Raw genomic sequence first — 22,478 nt, forward strand, 5'->3', positions numbered from 1 at the left:
ATAAACAATGGTAATATTGCGCTGCCCTCTCACATGTATGCGCGCAATTAGTCGATTTAAACAAAGCGCGGCTGCCCTGCTGGCTCGAATGGCGGCTGACATCTCTTTTCCACGGGGTTAATAGCTGTGTGCGGATAAATGAATCATGTGGTCTACAAATTACAGAGCCGCCGCAAGCACCGCCTGTAATTGTGACCAGTGCAACACTTTGTATCACTATTGTTGTTGCGCTGATTTGCACGCAAATAAACAAGTTTATGACACGAAGATAACAGAAACGTTTTTTTTACAGGAACATTTCTATATAAAATATAATAACAATACTAATATAAAATACAAAAACAACCTCTTCTCTGTTGTCAGTCAACTAAAATGAATAGTAAATCATTTAACTTTTAATTTACAATAAGGCGCTCTGTGTGTGTGTGTTCGAATGTGTGTGTGTTCGAATGTGTGTAAAGGTGAGGATAGAGGAGGGGGCTTTAATCACATGTCACTGAAGTTTTGGGATTGAATTCTGAAAATGATCCTTTTAACAGTGATGGGCTCCAAGGCGATGATGGAGGTCAGGTCTTTCACAGCGGGTTAAAGAGTTTCATTTAAAATTACATTCTAGATCCATCTCTCCTGTCGCTCAGACCCCCCACCTAGACACATCACCGTACCCCACCCACCTCCACAGAGGAGCCCCTTATCTCAGGCACCCATGGGTTTCCTCATTTCCAGAGCGAGGCAAAACACGAAAGTAACATAAATTAGTTATTAAAAAATATTAAAATGTACGTTTGTGCCCCCCCCCCCCCCCCCCAAAAAAAAAAAAAAAAAAAAACCGTTAAAATCTATAACAAAAAAAAAAAAAAAAAAGCGGCACCCGATTTTTGACTCCTCGGGTCACATTGGACTCAAAACTGTGGCCTGCAAAAAGCAGGGACTCATTTTGGTTCACTGTAAATAAATGTTGAATACAATAATAATAATAATAATAATAATAATAATATTTAATGTAGTGATAAACTTTGACTTTACAATACTTTGATTTACGCGTTTCAAATGTATTCTCAGCTACTACACACATTAATTGGAAAGTCATGTCGCTCCTTTTAACATGAGATTGCGATTAGTATTTTGTAGCTCTGCCCTCACAACATTTGGAAGAGGGTATACGGCGAATGGTGAAGAATTTATTTTGCCTGAACTTAGCCTATTAAACAGCAATATAAGATGTCTAAGATGAGCTAGTCATACTCATCAAATTGACACGAGGAAAAACAAAAACACAGAAAAGGCACATCAGAGGTTGGCACACTAACTAGTTTTCAATGATGTGATAAGATTGTTTCAAGTGATAATGTTAAATAGCTAATTTATTTGGGTTAAAAAGCAAGCTCGAGCCTTCTACTATAATCAAAATGAAATAGTAAAATGAACCTGAAATTAATTCATCAATAAACATTCAAATAATATTGGCACTTTGGAAATTTTGATTTTTGATGTTTATGTTTATTTAATAATAAACATTATTATAATCAAGATAATCACGAGTGACACTGATGGAAACAAACTCTTATGTTAAATAAATTAAATCATCTGATCTAAATATTGTATTATAAATACTTAGTTAGTTTAGAGTAATGATGTGAAACATTCACCATGTGTTTGATTGTTCGAGACGCGCGTCTGGACAAAGAATTGACAGATAAACGTTGCAGAAACGTTTTTTTTTTTTCCGTAAACAAACTTTCTTCAAGTCCGTTCCGCAGGCATCTCCTCCATGTCTGGTTTTGTTTCCTCCCGCCGCAATACCTGTAATGAAAAATATATAAAGGCTGGCGACGTCTCTCTCCGCGCACACGCTCATGCGAGCCAATCAGCAGCAGCTGCAGAGCGAGCGCGCGGAGAGGAGAGGAGACACGAGCAAGGGCGCGAGGCTCCGGCGCTGACACACATAATCACACTCACTCACTCAGACGTTGGCCTTCAGCGGAGGACCAGGAGCAGAGCGGCACTGACTTCGTGGAAGCCGGAGCAGCGTCGACATGAGCGGACACTTTGAGGACGACATTCACGAGAGGAAGAGCAGCAAGTCCCCGACGCTGCTTTCCTCTTACTGTATCGACAGCATTTTGGGCCGCAGGAGTCCGTGCAAGGTCCGGCTGATAGAAGCGCAAAGTTTGAGCAGAGGGGAGCCGGACAAACAGGGCGACGGTGAGTGGCTAAAGAAAGTTTAACAGACATCCATTTGCTCTGAAGATGTTTGACACTCTGGTTCTCTCTCAAGGGCCGACGAAAGACGCGCTTTCCCTCGCGGCTGACATGCACCTGCCCCCTAAACTCCGCCGGCTTTACGGACCCGGAGGGAAGTACCTCCACGAGCACGCGGAGAAGCTCGACAGAGAGCGGCTGCTCCTGGAGCAAGTGAGCGACGGCCTCAAAATCAACCAGGCGCCGCAGGTGAGCATCAGCCGCAGCAAGTCCTACCGGGAGAACGCCACTCTCACGCGGGGAGAGGGCGACCAGAGTCCCGGGGAGGAAGGCTCGGAGGACGGCAGCATTGGACTGGTGGAGCTGGGCCCGCTCAAGTTCGGCGAGGACGCCGGGAAAGAGGAGGAGAGCAACGGAGACGTGGCCGCACTGTCGCCCAAAGACGAGGAGCGGGAGAGTCTGACTGCCGGTGATGGTGACGTGCGGGACGGGGAGGACAGCGTGTGTCTGTCGGCGGGCAGTGACTCGGAGGAAGGGATGATGAAGAGGAAGCAGAGAAGATACAGGACTACCTTCACCAGCTACCAGCTGGAGGAGCTGGAGAGAGCTTTCCAAAAAACTCACTACCCCGACGTCTTCACCAGGTCAGTGTTTTAGACTGAAAAACATTCCTAAAAAAATTCATATATTCTAAGATGGCGTTAGTTTATTAATAATAATAATAATAATAATACAGTTAAAAATGGTGTCATCACGCATGTAATAATATAAAGTAAAAAAATGCTGCAATATATATTTTGACTTACATACGTTAGAACAACCAATAATAATAATAAGTTGGAAATGAAAATTAACAATGACTATAATTACAATACAAGACGCATATTTTTATATCCTAATCGATTATTATAGCAGTTTTTTCGAATTAAAGTTACATTTCGAATGCAATACAAATAACAGTAAAATATATAATTGAAATATATTGAAGTCACTACAAATTAAATCCCCAATAAATCAATCCATATTTACAATATTAACTAGGACAATACGTGTTTCCAATTATGCGCTGAGGGTGATGATTAATTCCAATATTTTCCAAATGAACGTGTCATTTCCAGATTAAAAAAAGTCCGGTAATTCCACGCGTGTGGAACTGACACCGTCACTAGATCACACCTCGTACAATGCGCCCACACCACACGTGTGTCTCGTACAGTCGACCGAACAATAGCTGAGTGACTGTTCATGACCCGGGGCGGCGTGTTAGTCGAATCTAGGCTGCAGAAAGTTTTTAAAAACGCATCTTGAGTTACATGATGACACCAAATATGGTGAGGAAATCTGGCCTGCGAAGCCAGCAGGCAACCAACCCAAACGACATGTATATGTATACGTCTGTAGAGATGTATATGTATACATCCTCGCCGGCCACAAAAATAAAATCTTAACATTCGTTTATAAATAGAAACAAGCTTTTTTTCCCCCCTTTCCACTGGGATTATTCATATTTCCAAATCGATGTAGTCTCCACCGGGCAGGTCTAATTTGCAGCCATCTGGCAGCGTGGATGGCTTGTGTGGCAGGCGAGTTTAGATGTTATTATGCTGTTACAGTGACAGGCCGTGCCGTGGCGGAGAAGCCAGCAATCACTGCAACCTTGTTCCCTGACAGGGAAAATGGGACGGTGCTATGGTGTCTCTCTGTGAAGAGGAGAAGAAAAATCATCACCGTCTCTTGTTGACAGTGCGCAACAAAGAGGACAACACAACATTTCTTTGCTTTAAATTCCCTCTCTTTTTATGTCTTTTTTACAGAGAAGAGCTCGCCATGCGGCTGGATCTGACCGAAGCTCGAGTCCAGGTGAGAATCGGATCTCACACTTTTCAGACAAAAACCGCTAAGCGATGGCGTCTCGGGGCCCGAGGCAGTCGAGACTCGATCGCCGACCGTGCGGTTTAAACGCGGGTGTCTGGAGCGCTTTGAGAAATTGCTTTGATTTCCAGGTTGAAACTCCAAAATTGGACTCGTCTGTACCTGTTCGATTGTGACGCAACAGCTTGCACTCGGAAGTCGCCGTGGCTGCGTTCGATTTACTACAGGCTGGTGTTTCAAGGAAGCAGCATCCCATCCTACTGGAGAATATAGAATTTGGATTTCATTTTAGTTGCTCGTTCTTCAGTGTTCCATTGAGCAGAACTAAAAAAATCTTTTTTTTTTTTATTATATTTTGGGGTGCTCAGTAAGTTGTGACGAATCACAAATGAAATACTGGTTACATTTTGCGCTAAATCAGAATAAACTAGGTGCCTACTCAGCATCGAGATATAATACACACATGGCACGGAGCAGCAGAGTGAAGTCATGCTTGACTGAGTGTCACTTATCTTATTATTTTTCTTTCTCAGAAATGGGAAAGTACGCTATTAAGCACAAATGGAACGCGGCGCTGCTTTCAAGGCAGCAGTCTCGCCTCCAACATCACACGCTTCCACCCCACAACACATCAAATCCAAGCTTCGTTCAGGATTATTTAAATAGTTTGGTCATGCGAATACTCCATGAAGGGCATTTGAAGCGATAAACGAGGAATTAGCCAAGTGCTCCTGAACGCGGCAGCAGACCGTAATGCCTTGCAATGATTAACATCCTCGGTGGATCATAACAGCCACGTGCGTCACAGATCGAGCATCAGGACAATTTGGCTGGGTCATTTATGACGGTTGAAAGTGTAAATCGCCCACCGTCCTTCCTGTTATTGAACGTTATTATGCGACGTTTTAGTGGCAATTAGAGAGACGGCTGCGATTGACGGAGCGCTCACACTTAGTGCCCAAGCAAACAGCGTGTGTCTCCCGGGAGGACGCGCTGTTTGGCTTCCCATCAGAGCGAGGGAGCGGGGCTGCGCTGGGTGGGTGGGAAGTGGGGAGGGAGGGGGGTAATGCTATTTGATTTGCTATGATGTGATTGCAATAGACCTGCATTGATCCGATGCTTTGCACTTGGAGACCATTAAAGGTGTTTGCTCCGAGCCTCTCCTCCATCACTTTGCGTGTCCAGGGCCCGCGCTCATAACCAGAGAGACAGTGCAAACACGCGCGGGAACAACAGATGTCTCTCTCCAGGGGCCGTAGGTGAACAAATCACTTAACGGGCGCCATCAGGAGGTGATAAAAACTCATAAATTCCCGAGGGGCTGTGTAATGCTAAACAGCCCTCTGAGACCAGGGTGTGCGTGCGTGTGTGTGTTCGGTCCCATCACTTGCCTCGTGTTGACATTTTGCTCCTTGTGAGCTGCAGCGCTCCTGCAGAGTAAACTGTCCGCCAGTGTCTTCGTGGGAAAGTTAAATAGTCCCTCGGCGCAGAAGTCACTCGTGCTACAACCCTGAAGAATTTAATTTAAAGCGCATTAATTGTTTTTGGAGCCGGTTCCGCGGCCACTTTCGGCACCTTTTGTGCCCGCGCCGCTCAATTATCTCTCCCTTTGCGCCGAGTTTCGTTTGACTGAGGAGGAAAGTGCGCATGTCTTGCAGTGGCCGTTCAGCCGAGGCGAGTGAATGACCGTCTTTTGTTGTCAACCACTTCAGTGTAATAAACATGGACGGACTGGGCTCTGGTCTCTTCCCTCAGGTGTGGTTCCAGAACCGCAGAGCGAAGTGGAGGAAGCGAGAGAAGGCGGGCGTGCAGGCCCATCCACCGGGCCTGCCCTTCCCCGGCTCTCTGGCAGCAGGCCACCCTCTCAGCCACTACCTGGAGGGAGGACCCTTCCCTCCTCACCCTCACCCAGCGCTGGAGTCGGCCTGGACGGCTGCTGCAGCGGCCGCTGCTGCCTTCCCGGGTCTCGCCCCGCCCCCCCACAACGGCTCAGCCCCGCCGCTTGCCACCCCACTAGGCTTAGGCACTTTCCTGGGCACTGCCATGTTCCGTCACCCCGCTTTCATCGGACCCACTTTTGGAAGGTAAACTTGTTTTCACATTTGGTGCAGCAGGTCTCCAACCTCTTTTTTTTTATTTCATTCGGTCGTTATAGCTGAGCTGCAGTGGGTATTGCTGTGTAAGCGTTGACAAATGTGTGACGCTGTCAGACAAGCTGTGAAGAGGAGCGGCAATTATCAGCCAGTTTCCCTTTATATTGTCATCCAACACCAGTTTGTGTTGATCTACAACATCGAGGACCCAACATGAGCTGCCTGGTGGGATGATCTGCCCTCAGTAATAACTATATTATTACTCTAACTAAAAAACAACACTGGGCCCATATTTCAGGAAAAAACGTATGTATTATAGCAGAAGTTTGTTGAAAGAAAATGTGCTTAGCCCCAAGCATAACCGCTTCAGTGACACTGATGTGTCAAGATTCCCATCGGGGTCATCCTCTGCTCACGTTTGCTCATGTTTCTTCCCGCCTGATGGAAGCTCCCAGTCATAATGAATGGACCCTCTAATCCTCCCAGGCTTTTCTCCAGCATCGGCCCTCTGACCAGCGCTTCCACGGCCGCAGCTCTGCTTCGTCAGCCCGCTCCTCCCGGAGACGGCCCCCACGCAGGCCCCGTCCTCCCAGACACTTCCTCTCCTTCATCTTCCTCCGCGGCAGCAGATCGCCGGGCCTCCAGTATTGCAGCGCTACGCCTAAAGGCCAAGGAACACTCAGCTCAGCTCACCCAGCTAAACATCCTGCCCACTGGTGCCGCAGGGAAGGAGGTGTGCTGAACACTCCGCAGCAGAGACGCACCTCCTCGCCCCATTCCACCACCGAAATCATGTCACAGTTCTCCAAGCTGATGTTCCCGTTCCTGTATTCCGCCACTACAAAACAGCACGACCAAATTCAACAGAGCACTGAGAAGCATTTCAGCATGTGTGTGGGGCCAAGGCAGTTTTCCCACACATGGAAACTTCCCAGCTGGTATTTTAGCACATTCTAATGAGACAGACGCCATGAAGGACTCTCACTGGTTTTGCAACACTAAACTTTTGACATGAATGCATCAATGGTGCCCAGAAATGATGACCCAACCTCGCCTTGAATCCTCTCCACATCACGCCAGAACCAAAGGAAACTGTCCAATGACCTTCCATAGCACCCTGACGTGTCACCACTGCTCACCTGTCTGCAGTCAGAAACACCAGTGCATCTCACTTGTAATGCAACACGTTTATTTTTTCTAAAATATATGTTGATATATATAAATATATATGACGGGTACAAAGCATTCAGGAGCCTATAGCAGCCTAAAAGTTCTGTAGAACAAGTCCTACAAACATTGTTTGGCAACAGGGCTGGTGCGATATGGTTGAATGTCACTTCCTATGCTTCGAAAGTAGAGGAGAAACTAGGAAGGCAGTGTGAGCCACACCCTTCTCCTGTTCTGGTCTTAGTTTGCAAACTCATGTTATTTGAATTAGCACTTACGCCACATGAGATGTGCTCGATAGAGAGCTGTTGAAATTTCACGTCATGCTCACGAGCTGAGCGCTAACAGTTCAAAACTTTACTGTTCTGATGTGGATGAAGTCTTTCACAGGCTGATTACATATTTTTAAGTAGATGCGACAAAAACTCTTGATCAATTTCAACTTCACATGACAGCAGAGTATTATATTCTGTTACCTGGCCACCATCAGGTCCTTGTTCCCCTGTGACGTCACATATGCACTGGTGTTTCTGGTTCAGACAGCAGAGCAGCAGACCAGACGTGTCCACAAAGATCTGAACGAAACTGTACATATTGTGTAAAATTAACAAAAAAAATACAATGAAAAAGAATGATTTTCAAAACAAAGGTTGTATATTTCAGAAAGCCGTGTTTTGATCACTTGCACTGGATGTAGTGTCTAACATGAATGTGAGTCCCACCTGTGTTTCTGAATTATAATTACTAGCTTTTTAGAGAATTATTTATGTCAATACATTTTCCCATAATGAGACACTAAAGACTTTTTTTTTCTTTTTAAGTGATTGCAAAGTTTTAATTATTTCAACAAAATTGGTAAAACGCTATTATTCTAAACTCTTTTACGGCAGGATGAAAAAAAAACCCATGTGAAATAGAATTATCAAAGACATATTAATAAAAAAAAAAGTGTTATGAAGAGACTGCGCTGGCTGTCAATTGATTGAGATTGGAATGTGTCACGTCCAGATGGGAATATTGGAGCTGGAGTCCGTCTATTGACAAAATAGGGACCTTATATTCATGAGTTTAATCCTCAACACGTGAAATGCGCGACAAAAGCGAGTGGGGTTTTCATGCGGGTCTGCGGGGGTTTCCACAAAACTTCCTTCACAAAAAGCCTTAAAGGCACTAAATTGGTCTTAACATGTGTAATCCAGTGTCGGTGGAAGCGAATCCTCTTTGTCATTAATGAAGTAACAAACCACTTCATCAGCGGCCTTTCAACACACACACACACACACACACACACACACACACCTCGGAGCGAGTTAATTCCCTCAAATCCCTCTTCATGGACCCCCAGTACTGACGATTACAGCAATCAATGCTTATTCTCCTGCGTTTGACCCAACTATGGAGTCTGAGCAAACTGCGTGAAATTACACGGCGGATTCATTGAGTTCCTTTTATTTATTGTCTGTGTCAGTGAAAGAGCCTCCTCTTGTTCCGGCAGTGGTCTTCCCTGACAGACCCCACACCTGTTAATAACTCAGTCCACAGAGCCGTGTAGAAACGACTGATAACTGATCATCTAGACACTTGGATTCATGTGTGGCTGCGGGAGGCTCTGAATCTTCACGTGCCTCGTATTGAGTCACTCACCTGAGTCAGTGTCGCACTGGCTCATCCCTTCAGAAAAGATGAGAAAACAATGAAGGCAAAAGCCATTCATTTATATTCATATTGCAGATGAAAGATTCATAACAGCATAATATTTTAATTTTAATCAAAATGTTTTGGTTTTCTAATACAAAAGGTCACAAAAAGCAATACTGAATGTACATTACAAGTTGAGGTAACTGGAACAAAATAGATAACAAAACTGAAAAAATAAAAAACATATATACATATAACAACAAAAAAGAAGAACAACAACAAGACAACAAAAAAAAAAGAAATACAATCCCCACCCCCCAAGAAAAATAAAATAAACCAACCCATTACCCACATAACAGCATATTTTGAAACAGATAGACTAGTAGTCGTGGTCGTAAGACAGAGAGACCTTAAATATCATTGCCAACAAACCAACCCAGGCTTCCCTTCCAACACTTTCTCATGCGTTTATGATGCAGTGTCAGGAAACCATGACGACGAACGGTGAAACTAGCTGTACGTGTCCATCTCAGCTGGAGAAAATGGGACACAATTTGGACATTGGTCCAAAGACACTACTCAAAAAGGATTTGATAAACATCGACACTCATTTCAGGAAAAGAATACACGCTCACAAGTGGCCTGCACATAACTTTGAAGTCAAATAAATAGATTTGAAGTAGGACAAGATAGTTCAGTTCTTGGTCATTATTGTGGTGGAGATGTGAAAACACCTTCTGAACTTATTTGGCCATATTTCCAGCAACAAAAACAAACTGGAATATTGAACGCGACTGTGTCAGGACTTCAGGTGTTTTTTTTTTTTTTTTTTTTTTAATCACCTCCCTCCTCAGCTCCATATCGGCTCCTTGTCGACGCTTTGACTTGATTTGGCCCGTGATTTGGTTTCTCAGGCCTCTGGTTTCTCTCCCCACGACCCTGTCTCAGAGAATAGACCCAATCACTCCAGAGCCGGATCAGTCCTCGCTCGGTCCCAGGGAGAGGAGCTCTAAAAGGCGCTTTGATGAACGGCCCCGCCACCCCTCGCCCTCCTCCCTCCCTCCCTTCTTTCTCTACCTCCACCTCCTCCAAGTGAAAGACCTGAATAGCAGGACCTCGGCTCTGCGCTCACATCTCCCCTTCATTCGCCGTCTCTCTTGCTCTCATCCAATTAGCTCAGTGTATTAAGCGGTTTATCGTCTCATAACCGCCCATTCAGCTCCGACAAGGGAGACACTTTGCAATGGGACCAGCTCTCCTTTTGACACCCTCTCTGCTGTGCTGCGCCATGAATAAGCAGTACAGAATGGGGAGCTAATTCCCTCATCAAAGCCTACCTTGTCCGTGGATGGTCAAAACGACAAGCAATAAAGCTTAACATCACAATACAAAGAGACTTGTTCGACCTTATTAGCTTAGCGGGGTTGAATTAATGCAAGGGGGGGACTCACTTTAGACTGGGCCTCACTTAAGGCCGGTGCGGGGGGAATGTTGTGTCTGATCTGATAAATATGTAAAGTTATGACCAACAGTCCGCAGTCACCTTCTGGCTCTCACAGCAGGCCACCTCCGGCGAATCATGGTTAAGTGTTCAGCCCACTCAAGGTTGCCTTCACCACTCACACTGGTCTTAAGTGATTTGTGAGGTGTGGTGCGTTTATGGAAATGCGCACGACGGGACGCGGTTCGGGAGAGGAAAAAAACGCAAGCAGGCTGGTAAGGAAGCACTTCACACGGGCCACAGAGGAAGAACTTTGAACTGGTATTAGCTCGGAACATTGCACCGCCCGACTGGCTCATGAGGGTGACTTACTGGAGTTTAGCAGATAATTGCCACACTATAATGTAAATACTATAGCGGGGGACACTCTGTTGTCCAGGGAGATTAGACCAGTTTCTCCCACAGAGTGCGACAGGAGGATTTTAAAAGCCTGTTCGAAACTATGAGGGATCCAATGACTCAGCATTGGCCAGTGAGAACACCTTGTGAAAACTGGCTGCTGTCACACCAACATCAACTTTGAGGTACTGACTTTGGTTCTCGATTTAAAAAAAATGTCTTTTTTGATCAAAGGAAAGGAAAGTGTTTTCAAAGGAAGCTGGGGTTCATTTCCTGAATATCTCAAAACTCATATGGACTGATGTTAAGTGATGCTCTTGCCCTTTGCAACTTAATGCTTGTTATATGCAGAGATATTTTATTTTATTTATTTTTAAATTTTATTTCATTGAGAGCACTTTATTCCGAAGCACTTACCTAGTTGGTGGGATCCCCACTGACCATGGCAATAAATTTGATTCTGATAAGCAAGATTATACAGTTATTAACTGTTTTTGTTTTTTAATATAATTCCATATTTTCTTTTTTTTTTTATCCATTCTGTTTTTTTTTTCCTGTAAATATTTTTTTCCACACAGCCGAGATCTTGACTGTGTATGTGTATTAATATGATTATTATTGTGGCTGATATAAATGAATAACAAAAAAAAGTGCCTACTGACACAGAATCAGTTCTTTGATCGAGCTGTGTGATGTCGGCAGAACAGTGTAGACACACAAGTCTTCTCACACTAGTATACACTGGTTTCATCCCAGTCTGAAACACAGTGAGTGGCAGCACCCCGGTGACCTGCCTCAGGTGTCCCCTGTCTCTCAGCCCAGGTAGCTAGAATCGGCTGTGACCTGTGAATGTATTGTACTCCACCATTCCAATAGTAACTCCTGCGTTGTGACTCAGTGACTGTACCAACAGTTCAACACTTCGCTCACCTTAGTAGAGGCTGATGAATACGCATGTTGCAGGATTCGTGCCCGTTCTAAGATCAGCTGTGTGCTGGGGGAACTGATACCAACAGTCAGAGACACACATCCCTTCGCCCACAGAAAATGTAGACACAAGCATTTTCATGTTCTTGTTGGAGAACTCAGTGACTCACACAGCAAGTACCTGGGTTCACACCAAATCTGAAGCTGCTTTCAAGTGGAATTTGAACGGTGATTTTGTTGCTGAGGCTGCAGAAGCAGCAAACACCATGATTCTGAGAGTCACATTCATTCTGCCTCAGGTGAAATGAAGCTTAGCCACTGAAGCTCAGATCTTCTCTTAAAACTGAAGAAATCTGTGCTCTTAAAAAGAAGAGATGGAATTCAGTCTTGGCCGACTGGGAGGAGGCCATGGGGCGAAGCCATACAGAAGAGCGAGATCTGGAGTGGGAACATTCTGCCAAAGATTGAGGCAAAAATACACAGGTAAGAAGGTGCCCCTTCAGCACCTTGGAGAAAAGACATGGTCCATTGCAAAAACCATACTTGGACGGCAAGGTAAGTCGTCAGTGCAAGTTTGAATGCAAGTTTCAAAACACTCGATGGTAAAAAAGAAACAAACATATTTATTTAATAGATGTTTGAATCAATCCAAGGTACACATTTGTTTTACTGTAATCGCGTTTCAATATCTGATGTGATATAATCTTGCAATGAGGCAGTGGAAGACAGACAAAAAGAAAAAGAAACATGTTTACCATTTTAAAACACTTTTTATTATGACAATATCAAAACAGTTGACATGAATATCAAACCAATTCTCCAACGAATAGAAAGGAGCACAAGTCAGTGGCATAAGAAGAGGATAAAACACAATGAGCGCGGCGGAGGAGGAGGAGGAGACGAGAGAATGAGAAGAAATGACATCGGTTAAACAGAGTCGGCGAAGAGAAGAGAGATTAGCTTGTTCGATGCCGACACAAAAGACGGAGGGAGCAGCGCGTGTGTCCTCCGCAGCTCAGTCATACCCAGCATCCTCCTCACGCCTGGTTCATCCGCTGCTTTGACACACACACGCACGCACACATGAACACGCAGCGAATGAATGGAGGTAATCAGAGCGAGTGTCCGAGATCACGGCAGGGCTCTAGCGGTCTTAATGGCTTAGGTCACTATCATTAGCAAATTAGCAGCTTTCGTGAAATCGTGCCTGCGCGACGAACAAGCCTTGCTCACCCCCACACAATCACCGCACACACCTGCAGACACACACACACACAAGAGACAGCCATTTAGGTGTGATTGCTGCCCCTCTTTACCATGCAGCCAGAATGATGGTGGTCAGGTCGAGAGGCAGTGAAGACAGTGAAGGAGAGACGGCGTGATTGGGTTTCAAGTCCCATAACCAGGACCGTTTAGCTCAGAGATATGGAGGTCAGAGACGCCTAACCAGGCCTGAAGAGTTCCGAATCCAAAAAAACAGGTGGAGATAAACAGGGAAATGCTGCGCTCTCACTTCTGTGCTTTACTTGAGCGAGGAGAAGGACTGGAAGAGCTTGGCCAGGTTGATCTCTGAGTAGCCGCTGGTGGAGAGAGCTCGGTCCGACACTTCCTTCAGCTTCCGATACACCTCCTTCTCTTTGTTCAAGCGGCCCATACGATCTGAAAAGACAAGAAAAAAGTTTCCATTTTACAAAGCGCCGCCACGCAGATGTCGGTGGAAACAGACTTTTTAAACAATGATGGATAAGATGATGATATTAAAACAAAAATCTTTCTTGTTCATCGGCTCTCGTTTTGGTTTCATTCTCCACCGAGTGATGCCACAGTGCGCCTCAGCTGGATCATGAGATCGATGGACAAGCCAGATGGGAGAAGAGAGTCAATATCTGGTCAGTTATCACCTCAGGTGGTCAGCAGCCAGTCTGCACAGATGACAGACACTACGCCTCCAATCTAAAGCCAAATCTGTCGACAACGACACTGTGTTTCATGATCAACACTTTCACATGGAGGAGAAGCACCAACAAAATATTACACAACATTATTTTAATGATCAAGAACTTGTTTATTCAGCATATTGGAGTTGGAGATCTTTTCATTTATCTTCTATTAAACGTCTCCAACAAACACTGGTGACATTTTTTCAAACCATACAAATCACTATTTGACCCACCAAATGGCATCACAGGATATCAACAGCCAAGTTCTGCAACATGCTGTGTTAATGTGAGACACTCCAAGTTATTTAAAGTCTTTTTTTTTTTTTTTTTTTACTACACCCAATCCAAGTGTGGCCCATCTGGAGGGGCCTTGAATGTTGCATGTGTATCACTTCATAATTTCTATGATGAGAGTGATATTACAATGTCGTAGGCTTTTGATAAACGCCTGATGGTTAGATCAACAAGTGACAGCACCACATTCAACAGAAGGGGATTCACATGTGTTTGGTGGAACGTTGGTTTGAAGTGATAAAGTATGATTGCAAAGGGGCAATTTATTATCACAGAGACTAAACACTAATCTTACAGCAAGTTGGGTTGCTGCTGACAGTGTACATTGCAGCCATTCCAATTTTATTTTGAAGCCAGAAAACAAAATATGGAAATGGGAAGCATCTACAATTTCACACAAAAAAAGATGTAGGAGATTTTCCAAATAACAGCATACCAAATGAGAGTGGAGACTAAAAAGTGGGTTTTGGTGGGTGAAAAAAAAGCCCTAAATAGACTTGGCCATTTAATATAAAGAATTTTTCCTTTCTAGTAAAGAAAAGGCTTGGTTAACTAACTCAAACTGAGAATAGTCAATAAAAGTTGGTATGAGGGAAAAAAAAGGTTTCAGACATTTTAACCGTCAAGATAATAGCTACATTATTTTACAATTGAAGATAATGAATAATTAAAATAAAATGAATTGAATAAAAAAAAAAACCTTGAAAAATAACCCAAATAAATATAAAAACATTGTCTCTACATGGACTTTCATTTTGTCTTCCAGTCACATAGCATCTCAGAGGTTTGTCGTTTCTTTGCCTTCGTCTTGCGAAAATGTACTTGAAAAATACTTGTCTTATGTGATGCTGCCTAAAATACGGGATGAGGTGGGTCCTGGTTCTGTGGTGCCACGATAAACTTGTGTATGACAAGCGTTTCACTCAGCTGCTATGTATTTGTCAGATTTTAAGGAGATATATTGCCACACGGCCATTGTCACTTCTTCCGCATGTCACGTCACAGGCTCTTACTGCTGGATCAGAGACGTTCTACTGGCTACTCCTCGGACACAGCAAAACTGCCGCAGCGATAGGTTTTATAACTTGTTGATATTGCCACTGATATTTTGTGAATAATGTCTGGAAGTGCCAGACCTGCTTATCTGAGATTTTAGATGCAGCCCAATAAAATCGGACTTGTTTTTGGCCGATGTCAACATTGGATCGGGACACCCCTAACTCAAAGATCTATCCATGACCGTGTTGAGAAGACAGCCAACAAAAACAGTGCTCTGCCATTACAGTACATCAGCACCAGAAAGAACATCTGCGAACATGCTAACAATTAGCTAACAAGTTGAAACATGTCACCAACAAAGATGACCTTCTCTTCACATCTTGGCATGGTCATAAAAAACGCCATGACAGCTAAACAGCACAAAACTGAGCGGATAATGACAGTTACTGCACAATGCAGCTTATAGACTGGATAAACATCTGCCCTCTCAAAAAGAAGTCCAACCAGAAACTGACTCAATGGCAACCAACCAAACAAACCAGATGCTCAGTAAGATACATTATTGCCATGTTTATTGAAGCAGTTAAGAATGAAACAGTAAACCTATAAACTGTTAAAAGGTAAAAAAAGAAATCTGTGTCTGATCCGGTTTAATGGACATTTTAACAGTACTTAAGAATTTGTCAATAACCTGAACAATAAGACTTGTAGATGATAAAGCTCAAGGAGAGTTCTGTTCACCACACCATACAGAAATGATAACAGGCTAGAGTTAGAGGTCAAGACGCCCTTTGAAAGCAAGCCAAAAGACAGTGGAGGCCTCACCTTCGAGAGATGTGATCTGATTGAAAAGGATGAAAAGCTGAGCTCAGAAAACATTTAGGTTTGACACATCGACCAAATGAGTTACAAAAAAAAAAAAAAGTCCAAAACTAGTGCAGATACATTATATGGATGTTCATTCAAGAACATTTCTCATACACCCTTCTCAGCAACTTTCTCTCCTCAACAGGAACATTTATATTATTACTTCTTAGGGGACGATCATGACTCACACGTGACGGACTTGGTGGTTAACGGTAATGCGAGCAGCAGCTATTCATTCATAATCGCCGCAGCTAGGACGGTGGTGCAGGAAGAAAGACAGAGAGTCAAACGTGTCTATTTACCCAGGAGGAGAAGAGGAGTGATGATGCATGATCAAGAGAAAGCAATCATGTCATCATTTCCAAAGGGTAGCAGAAAATCACCCCCCTTTTCTGTCCTGATCTCCCATTCCTCAAACCTTTCTCTTTTTAAAGTCTCAATCACAGCAGTGAATGGATAAAAGACTGATTTAAGAGTCGCGTCGAGGGAGAGAACGATCTCGCTGTAAGTCACAGAACAAAGGGACGTGTAGTTCAAATAAGTGGCCTCCCTTACAGAATCAATGGCAGTCGACCGATGGCAGTTTGGAGCCTCAATATAATAGGATTTATCGCAAAATGCATTTGCAGACAAGAGAAATGGTAAGAAAGGATGCAATTTAATTAGATTCTTGCATTTCTTATCACCAGATGAGGAAGAAAAAATGCAGAGACAGCAACTAAATCACGCAAATCTTTAGTAAATATTCACCTATTTAGAATGGGAATTTATTTAAAACAACCAAAGCTATATAAGAGTCAGAATAATCTCAACTACTGAACACCTTTCAACATTCAATGATGGCGCTATGGAGACATATGGCTATTGGACTGATGTTTAGATGTGAACGTTCTAGAAATTAATATTGCAAAATCAACAACATATAGTTACCGTTGCGTGTGGCAAATCCTTGCCCATCACTGTCGAGCCAAAGGCAACCAACCAGCTTAAAACAAACAAACACGGTTTTCACAAAACCCATCGTCATGTCGTATCGCATCAATTTCAAAATCGATGGCAGTAATTTCGAGACAATACAATTTGTCCATATTGCTCAGCCTTAGAGATATTTTGTTTAAATCACACTCAGTTGTGACGTGTGTGACATCATTAAAAACAACTCAATCTCCTCTTACAAGCTACCTCCATGCTAACCGACATGCTAGCTGTTAGCTGGAGGGTGTGTGGCGTCACAGACCAAACACGGAACACTCTTTCTTATCTTATCTTCGCAAACAAAATGAAGCCACACTTTTGAACAGTACGACGCTCAAACTCCTCTGTGACTGTGACTGAGGCGGTCAGTCGGAGGTGGTGACGCGGAGCCTGGGGCGCACAGCGGCAGTGGCAAGTTGGAGTCGGACCTCAGTCAGGGACCAATAAAAGAAAGAAATTAACACATCTTAATGATTCTAGAGAATGTAATATTTTCTCACTGCTTCTGAATAACAACCAGTTCTCGATGGCCATGCTGCGGCCCGTGTGTGTTTACACCAACAGCAACACGACGCATTGATGCACAGATTTTGACGTTGACCAATTTTTGTTGTCGACGTTATCGATGACGTCAACTAATCGTTGCAGCCCTAGTGATTTTAAAGACTGTATGAAGAATTAACTAACCCTGAAGGATAGCGTGCTGAAGGAACATTTGCCAACTCTTCTCACATGCGTGTGGCATATTCAAAAACACATAGTGAGAGTGAGAGAGTGAGGGGAAAAAAGGGAAAAAAACAAAGGCAAAAAAAGTCAAACATATGAGCAGAGAGGCAAGGACAGACTCGGACAATCTGAAAACATATGACAGACTGGATGGATGCGTGGGTTATCTACGCGAGGTATTGTTGCACTCACACACACTCCAGTGGTGGTGGGCACAAGTAGATCGGGGCTCTGCACGCTCTAACTAGGTGTAAATACAATAACAAGCCTGTAATTAAGTGAGCATGATGAAGTTAATGGAGATCGGCCATTCCGTCGGCCGCCTCCATGAATATTCTATTAGTCTGGTGGCGACGGGCAGCTGGAATAGCAGTTAATTTAATCACCACTCGGAGCACGGGGAAACTTCTTTGTGTGAGTGTAATTGCACAGAATGAATAATTGATTTGACAATCGCACCCGCGGATTTCGCCACCCCGCTTTGTAGCGGCGAAGAAGGGGAAGGGAGAAAGCGTCAGGGGAGAGAGAGAGAGAGAGAGAGAGAGAGAGAGAGTGAACGAAAGGTGGAGAGGGAAAAAAGGGGGAGGAGAGAAGTGCAACAAACGCAGAGTGGCAAGAGGTGGAAGAGAAGCTGCCGGTAAATGGATCATTAGAAAAGCACGGCTCAAGGACAATTTATATTTTATCAATGCAGCAAAATTACATTATTGCTCGCACGCAATCATACAGCCCACACTCAAGACTGAGACCTGGAGAGGAGGATGATGGAGGGGGGAGCAACAGATAGGCAGAAGCAGTAAGGCGGGTAGTGTTGACGGTGGTGGTGGGGAGGTAAAGAAAAAGAGCAGGGAGATGAAGAGAAGCAAAATTACATGAAATGATTTGAAAGTAATTGATACGGGATGTTCCATGCTAAGGAATGGACAGCATGTTTTCTCCTTGGCTGCGTATGTGTGTGTATAATCTATTAGAGATCTCCCGCAGCGGATGAAATTACCTCCATGTTTTACTCAGTTGCAGCAATCGGATACCAAAAAACGATGTACATGTTGATAAGACAGATGCGGTTGTGAATTCAGAAACGCGGCAGCATTGCAAAATCAAGACCACTTAGGTCGATTATTAAATATTTAGATGTGCAGGGCGGCGGACCACATGTCGGATCAACAGATTAACAACTGCCAAGATTCTGTTTCACCCAGGTGTGTGTGACATTCTTTCACCATTTTTTACCAGTTAAATACAAGGATGTGTTCAAAAAGCAACTACTGTCTCACACACGACATGATGAATGTACACAAAGGCATGTCTGCCTATCACATTACTCACAGGAAAACCTCATGAATATGGAGAATACATATATGCACATTCTCAGAGATGGAAACTACAAAGAAGAGTACATAGAATTGTTTGTCGCCTCCCTGTAATCTATGAAACGTTGCCCCTGGGTGTGTAATGGAGTAATATGGGGTATTACTGCCCCAGGAAAGAGAGATAACTCTGTCAACTGGCACTTTGAACAGCTGGACGATGCGTGTACATGTGTCCTGCACAGTTTGAGGGCTGTCAAATAAGTGTTAGACATTCATCATTTACTGAATCACAGGTTTCAAAACCATTACAGAAAATACAGAGAGAGTCATTCCATGCCGCTTGAACTCCCATCTTTTCTCATCTATGAGAAACAGGTATGAACACAATGACTTTTTATGAATTAAAAAAAAAGACTCACAATGTTGAGCGTCAAGTGTGGCACTGTGACCTATATCCCAAAGGACTGTACTCTGTCACTGGGACAGAAAGAAATCCGTTCACCTTCCACTTGCTACATTGTTAATTGTACCAGAAAATGTACCCAAAATGTAAATGGCCCCTAGACGGAATTTCTGACTGTCACCTGTATTTCCCAGGGTCACACTCTTACATCTGACACATTGAGGGAATGTCCTTCACGCCTTGAGTTTATCATTCAGTTTTTTCTTCTAAGACTTCCAACACCCTTTCTTCAGTGGCTCTGCTCAGTCCACGAGAATAGGACCGAGGATCTAGTGTTTTTCAGCACATGAGCAACGTTAAGGGAATAACAAAAACTGTGCAACATAGACGGCTCACTTAGATTTCGGGGCAACAGTGTCGATTAAGCAGCAATTAACGCCCATTGAGCATGTGAGTTTGCGAGCATAAACATAGTGGGTAACCTGCACCAACTGTAGGACAGATGGGTTCCCTCCCCTCAGTAGCCATTTTCAACCACTAACAGTCACTGAAACATCTGCCTCTAAGCATCCCCTCACTGACCGTCTTCGACTGAGGTGTCATTCATATAGTGGAGCAGTGTCTTGACAATCGGCGGGTGCTTGACAAGTGGAAGCCACTGACCATCCAGGTTGGCTGTTCTGATGTGGATCGTATTACGCTAGTTTTGGTCGCAGTCTGGAGCCGAAACACTCAACAAGTCTCTTATTGGACAGTGCCTACTGGAGCATTAACTATTACAAAACTCGCTGGACACTGAGGATTAACAGCTCTAGTCCAAGTCTCTAACAGTTGACATCAAAGCTTGAATCCGTCAGCAAAATGTCCAACTGTGGTTTAAAAAAAAAAAAAAAAAAAAAGTACAGCAGGCCCTATTATTGTCGCCAATAATTTGGAGCAAACCAAGCCGCTTGGACAATAAAAAAAATCTAAGAATGTTGAAGATTAGCAGCAAGATATGAGTCAATAGAAACGATACCAAGTGCTCATACATGTTCCCACATCTGATTTGACTTCTCAGTTGTGACAGCTGGCTTCATCAGTACTGTGTCACCACCGACAAAAATAAAATATCCATCATCTAGTGCTCATCTAGTAACTGGAATGAAAAGAACACCTCCAGTGGTGGGTGTGTAATGCATGACGACCATCACTCAGCTAGCTATCATGCAAAGGAACCATAGCTACGACATCCCATCCATTTCAGGCGCAAGTAAAACGGGCACAACCAGCGACTCAAGAGCTGTTCACTTTGTTACATTCATAATTTGACTTCTCAACAGAAGTTTGAAATGCCACCGTAATTGTGTACAGCGCGCGTGTGTGTTCAAAATTCAGCCAGCCTGAAGCGGACCAAAGCCATTGGCAGAGACAAGAGTCTAGCATTGATTGGCAATGATTTCTGGACTCCCGGAACAAGACTGAAAAATAAAGGAGCGCTGGAAAGGAGGCTATAATCATGTTAGCACTCCCACCCTTCCTCCACGTTGGACCCGTCCCTCCATCTGCTGAGTGGTCATCTGTTGATTGCACGTTATATTTACCTCGGCAGTCTTGCACTTTTGCCGCTTTTCCCGGGACGGCAGAGTTGTTACTTGAGGCGCACGTGCATAAAATACATAAATAAATATTTAATCAAATAAATAAATCACTCAGCCCAGCGACCCATTCTAATCAAGTGACATCAATCAGGAAGATCTAGTGCTAAAGAGGCCCAGGAGCTGATGCCCACCGCGTGCAGCCAGGCCGCCGGAGTACCGTCTATTTTAGTCCAAGGGGGGAAATATACGCTCCATGTCCCATTATAGGAGAAGGGCTATCCTTTCGTCAGCGCGCCCATTACTTCCCCTGTCATTTCCCCAAATCTAAAACCTGTTTTCAATCAACACAGCCAAACGAGTGCCTGTCCAAGAGAGAGCGAGAAAGAGGGAGCGAGCGGTAGAGGTGGACAGTGAGGGCTGGTGCAGGGGAGACGATGGAGGGCTCTTTCCTCCTTTCTTCCAGTGATTGGAGCGTTTTGCATTTTGTATGTGTGTGATTGAATCTGGCTCCTAAATTAGGGCTGTCGACTGGAGGAGCTGAATATCTATAAGACCCTGCCCACGTCCGTGCTGGCACGCTCATTTGTTGTGTTTATGTGTGGGCCAGTGTCGATATGTTAACTGCTGCCTGGTAACAGGTTTACATTGTGTCATTGATTGATAATGTTATGTTGCACGTGCATGTGCGAGGAATCCTTGCTTGAGGCATCAAAAATCAAGCTTCCATTCTGGCTCCCGTACACTGATTTCAATTGTTAGGGCATTACCACAGGAAAATAGCAACACAGAGTTAAAAAAAAAAAAAAAAAAAAAAAGATTACAAAGCATAAAATCGTTCAGAGCGGGAGGGAAAAGTTTTTGACAAAAGTTTTAAAATCAATGCAGGATGAACAAGCTGAAACCTGGGTATAACATCAGACAACAGAAGAATCAAATATGTTTATGCCACTGAATTCGACTAATACTTCGAGATCATGTTTACGCTCCTGGATTCACCAAACCTGCCTTTAACATCGTAAGTTGCCCACTCCTATGAGTTCAGGAACAAAGATGATCCTGAACTTAAATGTGAAATTCTAAGTCACTAAACCACACGTCCGTAAAAAGGATGACCAACCACAGGCCTAACAACAAAGAAACATTTCCACAGCACACTGATGACAGATTATTTGCCAAAGGACCAGAAAACTAGAGATGGAACAGAATATATTCTCTACATAGTTAAATTCAAGAGGCATTGACGAAAGATTTAGTGACAGGAAATCATGAAATGGCAATTACCGTTATGTCCTATTATCCTATCCCCAGAACCAGGACCAATTAGTAGCAACACCAAGACAGAGACAAAACTGAATACAGATCGAACTTTTGCTCCAATGAAAGCATTTCAGTTATAGATGTATTTTAAAAATGCTTATTTTGCAATGAGAAATAAATCATGACTCTATATGACCAAATATATGACTAATAGACTTAGACTTTGTATTCAGTTCAGTCTGGACTTGATCTCTGTATGCTCTGGTCATGTTCCATGTCAACACCATATTCTGTGCTTCAAACATAGAATAGAAATATAAATAGAATATATATATATATATATATATATATATATATATATATATATATATATATACGGTTAGAA

General features: G+C 43.6%; 2 protein-coding genes across 5 annotated transcripts in view; one reads left to right on the plus strand and one right to left on the minus strand.

Moving 5' to 3' along the window:
* The first annotated feature begins 1,960 nt into the window (after positions 1-1,960).
* On the plus strand, positions 1,961-8,252 carry arxa (aristaless related homeobox a). The gene is made up of 5 exons (XM_053860139.1): positions 1,961-2,205; positions 2,279-2,846; positions 4,017-4,062; positions 5,830-6,158; positions 6,654-8,252. Exons 1-5 carry the CDS (start codon positions 2,037-2,039, stop codon positions 6,907-6,909), a joined length of 1,368 nt encoding a protein of 455 aa, XP_053716114.1. The 5' UTR covers positions 1,961-2,036; the 3' UTR covers positions 6,910-8,252.
* A 4,247-nt stretch (positions 8,253-12,499) lies between these two features.
* The window catches only part of pola1 (polymerase (DNA directed), alpha 1), a 49,586-nt gene continuing 39,607 nt past the window's right edge, over positions 12,500-22,478 (minus strand). For all 4 annotated transcript variants that reach the window (XM_053859728.1, XM_053859727.1, XM_053859726.1 and 1 more), the window contains exon 37: positions 12,500-13,398. In XM_053859728.1, the coding sequence (XP_053715703.1) occupies positions 13,262-13,398 (137 nt within the window). In that variant the 3' untranslated portion in view covers positions 12,500-13,261. The remainder of the gene's footprint in view (positions 13,399-22,478) is intronic.

Source organism: Synchiropus splendidus, chromosome 3 (genome assembly GCF_027744825.2).
Source record: "Synchiropus splendidus isolate RoL2022-P1 chromosome 3, RoL_Sspl_1.0, whole genome shotgun sequence".
Classification (NCBI taxonomy): domain Eukaryota; kingdom Metazoa; phylum Chordata; class Actinopteri; order Syngnathiformes; family Callionymidae; genus Synchiropus; species Synchiropus splendidus.